This window comes from Ixodes scapularis, unplaced genomic scaffold (genome assembly GCF_016920785.2).
Source record: "Ixodes scapularis isolate PalLabHiFi unplaced genomic scaffold, ASM1692078v2 PGA_scaffold0__279_contigs__length_252992795, whole genome shotgun sequence".
Classification (NCBI taxonomy): Eukaryota; Metazoa; Arthropoda; class Arachnida; order Ixodida; family Ixodidae; genus Ixodes; species Ixodes scapularis.
The window spans coordinates 200853650-200863588 of NW_024609835.1; the positions used below are offsets into that span (position 1 = coordinate 200853650).

The 9939-nt window shown below is 43.3% G+C and overlaps 1 protein-coding gene across 1 annotated transcript; it reads right to left on the reverse strand.

The window, feature by feature from the left end:
• Window positions 1-8345: 8345 nt before the first annotated feature.
• On the reverse strand, window positions 8346-8972 carry LOC121837949. Its single transcript, XM_042293866.1, has one exon. It carries the CDS (start codon window positions 8970-8972, stop codon window positions 8346-8348), a length of 627 nt encoding a protein of 208 aa, XP_042149800.1.
• Between the last annotated feature and the right edge of the window lie 967 nt (window positions 8973-9939).

The window sequence follows — 9939 nt, forward strand, 5'->3', positions numbered from 1 at the left end:
TATTGTTTTTTCTCTATCACGTTACATTGAGGAAAGTAAAAAAATACCAAACAAAGACCAGAAATTAATTCAATTTTCCGGTGATTGCAAGGCGGTTCTCATCAGCATCTTTAGTATGGCTGTTGCTTCCGCGCGCAAACTTAAGTTAATTATTTTTTTCTGCTTAATTTGAGATTGTCGTGACACGGCATAATTGTTTTTGAGACCACTGACGCCTTCAGCTACGAATTTGAAAACGACGGACGCATGTTCGCTCGAAGCCTGCTCTCAGGCTTCGAGCGCAGCGTTTGTAACCAGGTGCCGGGATGCCCTTATAACAGACGCGGATTTCAACTCTTTTTTTTACCATACCTTAGCATTTACGACCAACTGGTCATATCTGACTCATAAAAATAAATGCCATTTGTCCTTACCTTTTGCGAACGCTCTAACGCATAAGTAGTGTCGCACGCAGAAAGAGCACGTCGGTAAAAAGTCAGAGATTTTGAGATATTATGAGGCGCATTAAAAATAATGACAATGTTTTTATATTCCCAAATAAAAGTAAAAAGATGCAATACTTTAAGAAATTAGCAATCAAAATGTTGACATGCATTTTATTGATACCAATAAAAATTGCTGGTAAAGCACAACGATTAAATGTTTGACCAGCCACAGGAAAAAAAAAAGAAGAAAACTACACTTACGCCATTTTTTGAGAATGCATTTCGTCAAAGCATGTCTCACTTTGCTACGTCTTTAGAAATAACTGGCTTTCTTACTGTTTTACTGTTTTGTGACGAATACACAAGACAGTACTACAGATTTGACTTGAGCGAGTTGGTACATATTGAACAGGGTCAGCTGAACAGTTACAACGTAGAAAAACCGAGACAAGAAAAGACATACACACCGCTGACTATCAACTTGCTTGCTTTAATACTTCGTCCTCCGTTTTTCCGTTTTTCTCTCTACAGTTTGTAATAAAAACCATTCTCCGTGGCCTTGCCCTACAGCCATTAGGATGTTAAGCGGCTCGTGCCCCACCCCAAGTATTGCCTCTGCTTCGCGTGGATCGTAATCGACGGGGTGCTCAGGCACATTTGACAAGTTTCTTCAATGGCCAGGGCTTCAAATACTTCGCGTGCCTATGCGTTCCGGTGTCACCCTCCAATTGGTAATTTTATTAATATTAGGAGTGCAATTACAGGACCGGCAGTTTACAGAGAGATACCCGGCAGATGTTCCTGAAAGGAGCTGTGCAACAATTTCGGGGCTTTGCTTAAATTATTGTGGAAGTTGATGCCTGACACTTCTGAAGTGAATTACAAGAAACAGATTTTGCCTGGATACCCTAGTTTTCATTTAAAAAAAACTTAAAAAGATCTAGGTTTTTGCCGCCTCTCAACTTGTACGTCGTCTTCCGGGTCACGTGCGCAGTGACGTTGAGGGGGTAGGCGCGGGGTTCCGGAAAAGTTCTCTCTTTAGAGCCATCAGTGAGCAGCGAGAGCTCCTCCACTCGCGACCGCGTGACGACGTGCTGGCGGGCGCAGCGCGAACAATGTGGTAAAAGGAGGAAAGTCTCATCCGGGTCCGGCCATACTCGTCCGGCTCTCTCAAGGAGGTTAGGCTCTCTCCCCTTTCTCTCCGGCTTCTGGTGTCTGTTCACGGTAGCAGATATAGCTGATAGTTCTGTGGACCCAGGATATATGGCGCCACTAAAACTCTGCATAATAAAAGTTTTGTCGATGATACCACGTTTTTGACGCATTTATATATATGTTGGAACGACAAGATTTATAGAAAAGTTACCTTTTATCGAGCAGCTATTCGCACAACTTGCTATCTTTCAACGAGATACCCCAGTGACGTCATGCCACGTGTTCCTCATGGCCGCCGCTCGGGGCTGCAGGTCGGAGAACATTCTAAGTTTTGCCTCGCTATTACGCGGCGGAATCGCGACATTTCGATGAAAGGAGGTGTGTTTTCTGTCATTTGTGACAAGTCTAACAATATCAGAAGCACAAGATGCCTATTCTTTCAACGTTAAAATTCTTGCACAGCTCCTTTAACAGAAGCAGCGTGCTCCCTAGGTCAAGAGTTGACACACCGCCAAGATTGCCCTTTGTAACACTTGCCACACGAAAATGGTATGTAATACACAGCGCCCATTTCGCACGTGGTATACTGCGTCCTGTGAGCCATTATGCATTGTTTGTTTTCTTGATTTGTTCTTTGGTTTGTCCTGCGGCACATCAAGTACGCCTTGTTTGGTGCCGAGCACACAACCGGTATATATTGCCGCCCGGCAATCTATTTTAGGCTGTGTGCGAGTCGATGCTAGTTAAGAATAACCGCAACGTTCCTTCGATTTGTAGCTTTCGATCGAGCGTCATTCCCTGCATGCTGGAGTTTCTATTTCTGGCGAACTGTTTCAGAAACGGCCACTAAGCTCCTTCTGGCAATGAAGGTTAATCGGTAACCCCAGAGACAGCTACTTCAGATGATCGGGGATGTGAATCTTTCTGCCAAGGCCAAGCAAGTCCTTAGGCAAGGTCCGAAGTTCGCTCTACACCCACGGCTAGAACCCATCGACAAAGTGGTCCTAGTCAGGACTATCGCTTCCAGGACTCACGACAAAAAAACATCACATATCATCATAAAAAAAAATGATTGCCTAGAAAACCAGAGACGACAGAGAACCCAAATTTCTCCTTGCATAAGCTTTGAAGTTACGATATAGGATATAAAAAGCAAATATCTTAGGTTGTGTGTGTCAGATAAAGAAGGCGATTTTGTCGTACTGTATTCGGGGTTATATTGTGAGAACGCCTTAGCTGCTCTGGAAAAAAACTTTACCCAATTCGATGACAGTGGCCGCAGAGAATCAAAACGGGCCGTCATGCGGACTCTCTTGGGGAATAAGCTCAGCAGCCTGGCTACCACAGTTAAAACAACGAAAGAAGGTCATCTCAAGGTGATTTTTTTTTTCTCGGCGAAGATACATAAGACATGCCTTTTCGTGGCCTAATGTCAAAGAGGGGAACCTGGCAGGCGCACATACTAATCTATTTAGCCATGCAGTTACCACAGCTATAGTTCAAGGACCCCTTAAATATTCAGAATTCACAACAACTAATTTCCTTGCTACAGGAAAATCTCAAGAATGTTGCCTCTGGCTTTCCTATAGATGTTAAAGACATGTATTTTTAAATTTCACATGCGAGCATCATGCCAATTCTACGGGACAGCATTGAGAAGCAAGAGTGTCACCTTTTGAAAATGCGGCCGGGGTGAACGTAGATTTCTTTTCGGAACTGTTAGGTTGTTACCTGACAGCTACAGTAGTTTCACATGAAGGCCAGACTATGTACAAAAAGTGGAGTATGTAATCGATCTCGGGTAACTCCTCACTTCTGCGATCCATATTAGGCAGCTTGCGGCAGGATCATTGAAAAAAAAAACTAAAGAATAGCAGGATCAAGGCCATCTTCCGATATGTAGGAGATTTTTTTTTTCATTTTGTTTAGCCCTCAAGTGAATGAGCAAGATGGTGAATGGGAAGACAAAGGTGATGCGGTGCTTCCAAGCAGTGTTGTACACGTTCCTCAAAAAAAGGAACGGAAGCTCGATCCTCGTTCCCTCTGATTTTTGGAACGCGTTCCCGTTACAAGTTACATCTGTGGAAAAGGAACTCGTTCCCGTAACAGCGTAAAAAATGGAACGTATCGTTACTTATACGTTACATTTGCATTTTTCTATTTACCATATTTAGTTAAATCAAGCAAAGATTGTTTTCCTTTTTATCTATCCCATCAATACGCAACATATGATACGAGTTTGAATGTCGCGATAAAAGGGTACCAGAAGAAGAAATCAACTTAAGCGTAAGCAGGGTTTTATTTGTTTATATATTCAAGTTAAAAATCTCAGCTTTTAACCATATTTATGTTTGTAGTAGACGATTGAGTAGAGCCAAATGTAACCACATTGCACGAGCGTTCTAGAACAACCTCACACGTTTCAATTTAACAAAGTTCCTTGTTAGAACTTAACAACAGTTGCTTCTCAATGTTACTGTCCGCAAGACGAGCAATTACAGGAGAGGGTAGGGATTTTTGAAGGTCAGTCTTGAAAACTACAAATACTTCTTTGTAAAGATTATTTGTTGTTCAGTTTGAAGGTGGGGGACAAGAGAAGAAATAAAGGTTTTTTTTTGCGTATTTTTTAAGTGAACAATGTTCGGGATACAGGGTGCGTTACATGTCTGGCAACCTGGGATCTTGTTGTAACTGTATGTCTCAATAGGGAAGTTCAGAAATGGCTGTAGTTGGCCTTAGATTTCTGGGTGTTGGTGTATGAGGATTCGTGAAGCCAAAAAAGGTAGCCGAGTTTGAAATGACCCCCTTTGCCTTTTCCTACGACAAAAAGTTTTGCTTTTTGTGCCGCAGTTTCGGGCACTCAAAAAAGAATCAATGTCCACCAGTTCTCCTGCACCCACAACTATTAGCAAGCGAGGACCACAAAAAATTATCCATAAGATTAGCAGCCAAAAAGTTAACGAGATCCTGCACTTCGTAAAGATTTTCTTTTTGTACTGTCAAACTTTTCCTGTTATAAACAAAATAAAAATTACCCCCCTGGACGAAAAAAAAAGGAACGCCGTTACTCTCTCCGTTCCCGTAAAAGTGTAACGCGTTCCCGTTCCAGTTCCAGCGGTGCAAAATGGAACGGCGGCGTTCCTTCGTTCCTCCTAAAAGGAACGCGTTCCAGGAACGCCGTTCCTTGGAACGCCGTTCCGTACAACACTGCTTCCAAGAATGTTGCTCCGAATCGAATTTCACATATGAATTAGCCGTCGCAAAATCAACCATATTCCCTGACCTAGAGCTATTCTCCAGCACAAGGGAAGCCCCGTGTGCTGGAGATATGAGCCATGCTCGTGTCAGGTGTTGTTTCCATACAACTCGAGACATTTGAAAATCATAAAAAGGAGTGTTGCCACAACTGCTCTTATTTCCACCCTAAAGTCGTCATGTCACAATCAACTTAAACAAAATTTTGAAAAACAGATTAGGCGTTTACGTGGGTCTGATAATCCATATTCTCTCCTGGTTACCGTTTGTCAAACTACTTGCCAGAAATTGAAACGCCAACATGCAGGGAATGAGGCTTCATCGAAAGCTACAAATCGAGGGAACGTTGCGGTTATTCCTTCCATTCATAGACTCACACAGAACACAAAAAAGATTGCCGGGAGGCATGATATTCAGATTGTCTATATTGCACCATACAGGGCGCACTCTATGTGCCGCCAGACGAACCAAGAAAAAAATCAAGAAAAAGAACGATGCAAAATTGCTCAAAGTACGCAGTATAAACCGTACCAAATGGGCGTTTTGTACCACATACCACTTTCCTGTGGCAAGTGATACATAGGGCAAACTTGGCGGTGTGTCAACAATCGAGCTAGGGAGCACGCTGCTTCCGTTAAAGGAACATCTGCCGGGCATCTCTCTGCACACAGTCTGTCCTGCGAGTGCACTCTTAACATTAACAAAATTACCATTATAGGGCGGCATCGGAACACATACGCACGCAAAGTAATTGGAGCCCTGGCCACTGCAGAAAGTTGTCAAGCGTGGGTTAGTACCCCGTCAATCATGATCCACGCGAAAAAGAGACAATACTTGCGGTGTGGCACGAGCCGCTTAACATTCTAATGAGTGCAGCGCGCAGACATGGGGATGGTTTTTATCACTAGCTATAGTTAGAAAAAAGAGAAAAAGGAAGACGAAGTACTATAGCAAACAAAAGGTAAGGGCGCAAACGAGCTGGTGGTGGTTAAACATTTGGACACAACCCCGAGACTGGGACAAAAAAGGGCGGACAAACACAAAGTCTCAATTGAGACTTTGTGTTTGTCCGTCCTTTTTTGTCCCAGTCTCGGGGTTTTTGTCGAAATACTATAGCAAGCAAGTGTACAGTCAGCGCAATGTATGTCTGTTCCTGTCTCGGTTTTTCTACGTTCTAACCGTTCAGCTGACCCAATTCAACACAAGTTGCCCTATAATCACTAAGAGGGTAAACAAAACGCAGTGGGTGGTCTAATAACCCCACAATTCTTAGTTTGTAAGTGGTTCTTTCTCATTCTTTCACTGAGGCTGCAATTTGTTTGGCTATTGAGCGATGATAAAATGTTCGAGACTATGTACTTTTTTGTGTTCTGACCTTGTTAGTTGTTTCCTTTCGGATTTAAAGACCGTAACACTACAGTAGCGTCGTTCTTTCTTAATATTTGCGACTTAGCTTATCATTTGCCCACTATCAAGGGAGCGGCATGCGTTCGAAAAGCTATAATAAATTTGATATTTTTCCGAAACAAAATATTGCAAGCGGGGCTCCACGGGCTCGAGGACTGGCGTTTCAAAGATACTCGCGAATATATTGATCGTGTCAATGACCACCTGAACAAATACTTGGAATATTAGAATTACAAATGCTTCCATGCAGAACTGTAATAGCTCAATATGAATTTTTTTTATATATAAGTCATATGAAGTATGAAATTATTATGAAATTTTGGTTTAGCGGAACCTTGATGTCACTTTTAAGGGCGTTGTGTGCGGATCAGTATGAGCACATAAAATACAGAAGTAGCGTTCGCTCTACAGAAATCTTAAGTTATATTAATCGCCTTTACAATCTAAACTACCTCGTTGCAGCTGGCAAGAGACGGCGCGTTTGATAAGCGTACCATCGTAGTAAAACGTTTCGAGCATAATATTCTGCATTACTTAGATGAGATTACGGTATTTGTAAGGATATAAATGAATATAAAAATCTTTGCCCACACATATTTTTATGATATTTAAGTAAAGATTTTAAAGAATATTGAATTAAAAACTAAGCGTGTTTTTTTTGTTTGTTTTTTTTGCTTTTTCAATTATGATTACACATATAAAAGAAGACCCGTGGAGGCTAACGATAAGCGACATTAAAGGGATTACCATTACAGAGATGGCAAAGCTTACCATACTTTCGCACTCAACTAGGAGAAGACGACTTCTGGACACTCACCTGAAAAAGACAAAGAGAAACGGACAGGTCACGACAAAACAGAAAGACCAAAGGGACAATTACAGGTTCACCACTGGTTTAATTGCATACTTTTATAGACGCGCCGAGAGTTTATGCATGCATGGACAAAACGTTGCGTAAGATTCATGATTAATCATTTGCGATAATCACGGACTTATTCTGAACAGATTCGAATGCATTCTCTGCAGCAAGAATGTATATAAACTATTTATCGCGTTTAGTTTTTTTTTTTTTTTCGGATTAAACCTCTTACGTAATACAATCGAGCGAACTTCTTTGAGGGGAACAAATTTGAAAATTGAATATTCCCAAGCGAGGAAAATAGAACGCGTAATCTGTAGCCCTGCAGAACTACGGAAGGTTTTTTTTTTATATATAAATTCAGTGAAACTAATAAACAATGCACCAGTAGCTTCAATATACTATTCGGCCTTTGCTTGGGCACTGAAAGATTCCAATCTCTGTTTTGATGTTGGAGAGGAAAATGCATTTCATTTGTCTCATCAATCACTGTGCTTCTGGCACAATTTTCTGTAAATCATTCTTAGTACATTTTCCAGAATATAAAAAAGTGTGTTGTCGAGGCTTAAACTTCAGCATAAAAATCTTGCTCGGTCAAACTTATACGTATCACGATATGCTGGACATACTTTTCTTCAATTAAAATACGCGACATACGCCGTTTCCTATTAATGGTTCTCGATATTACGATGTCCAGTTTGGTCGTCTCTGTACTGTTCACTGTCCCAGTGATTTGCACTGCCAGCGAGCGAGGATGCACGAGGCGATTTGGAACATAATTATGAATCACGGCTCAATGCTCGTTTTCAGAAAAGGAAACTTTCCAGACTTCAATGCAGTTTCTAACTAATGTATAGTAACCGGGCGGCGGAGAAAAGCTCACCGGAGAAAAGCTCACCGGAGAAAAGCTCACCGAAAAACAAGCACATGCGGAGAAAAGCTCACCGGACCCTGAGCCGAGGTGGAGAAAAGCTCACCGAATGTTTTATTCTTTTCATAGAGAAGCTTTTAGATGGTGTTTCTCATTTCGTTTTCACTAATATTAGAGTTCGTCAGTTTAATAGAGAAAAATAACATTTTTATGTAATATTTATTAAATTTATCATGCATATTTCTTGGAAGTGAGGAATCCAGCACTTTGTCTAATAATACCGCCGGAGGTAAAAAAAATAAGAAACGGTACACCTGTAAAGAGGACAACAATTTATTGATGGCATCACTTTTACCTAAGTCAAAATTTTGGCTCAAAAACGAATGCACTGCCCAACTGCTTCGAGGAGCACGGGGAGCTGCTTGTGCTGCAAATAATCCGTGCAGAGGTGGTGCAGTCGGCCTAGCAGTCGGCTTGTCTCCCTTCTCGTCTTCTTAGCGGGCGGCTCTCCACGGCTGACTTGCAGCAAGGTTGTACTGGCGACCGCTTGGTCTTGCTGCAGGCACTCGATGAGCCTCCAAACACTCGGATGAGAATGCCCAACGAGGTGTTTAAAGGCGTTATTCCAGCCCTCGCAGGCGTTGTTTGTGCGGTCCTCCCCTCGCAGCGTTGCTTCCATGACGTTCCAGATTTCCGGAGGAAACTCGGGGCGTCGGCGGCACACGGTGGTTGTCAGTCGTCCATCTGCTTCCGTTCTTGAAGCAGTGCGAAACGTTCCGCTCACGTACGTGGAGTCAAAGCACGCGAGTATTTCGGCCATGTCGTCGGGTGCCATGTCACGAATGTGCTGAAGTCCAGATGGCACAAGGTCGGGAGGCACGAAGGCTAGGCCGTCCAGCATTCCGCAAGCCTTCCTGAAGGCGTCGTCGGTCCGGTACCTGTTGATCAGACCCAGCTCACGTAGCTGTGTTGAACAGAAATGTAAAATTAGCAAACACATATGCATACACATAAATGCGAGCAGCGAGGGGTAAGATAACATTTGAAACGCTACAATACACTTTTATTGGTAATTTCATGATGCGCATTAGCACCCTAATAACTCTCCTTGCCTATCGTATTTCACATTATCCCAATTAGCCTTCAATACCATATTAAATTTATTTTGTTATAAAGGATTCAATAGAAATCATTGTTTACTGGAAGCTGTATAACCGCACGTTACCTTGCGATGGGTACTCTGGCACAGATGAAAGAAACACCCCCTGGATGCGAAGTCAGGTCCGAAGACTTCCCTTGCTGCCCGGATTGCAGCCATCTCGTAATCACTCACGATGACGCTGGGGTCTGGAAGGTAACCTCTTGATTCGCATGCGTCAAGGACGGCCCGAAAAAGCTCTTCATAAATCGCGAGGCTCTTGCCAGCAAGGAGAGCGTAGACGCAGGCGACCGAGCTTTCTCCGACTGCGCACCTGAGCACGTAGAGTTGTTTGAACAGCGCGGGGCAGACTGAAAACGTCCCGTCCATATACCAGGTTGAGCTCGTGCTCAAGGCTCTGAGCTGCTCGCTGCTGGCAAAGACGAGCATCCGGTCCCGCCGCTCCGATCCGTTGTCATAAATGAGGAACGGCTGTGGCACTTCTCCTCCGGTCGTTGCCCAGATGTCCTCCACCTCGAGCTTAGCCGTGGATTCTGGTTCCGCTGGGCGCAGCCGGCTTCTTTGCTGGCGCAAGTCGCGACGCACAGTCTCCAGGCTTCCAATATTTGCCCGCACAGCAGCTGACGAACTACATAACGCCTGGGCCAAAAGCTTGCTTGGTGGTTCCGACGTTTCTTGCGCCTTTCTTTTCAGGTCCATTCTTATCTTCGTCACCTTAACGCCGTCTAAGTCGCTGGCATGGTTATGCTCCGTTACTGACCAGAAGCGAGTGATCTGTAATGCCGAAAAAGGAAGACCGCCTTATGAG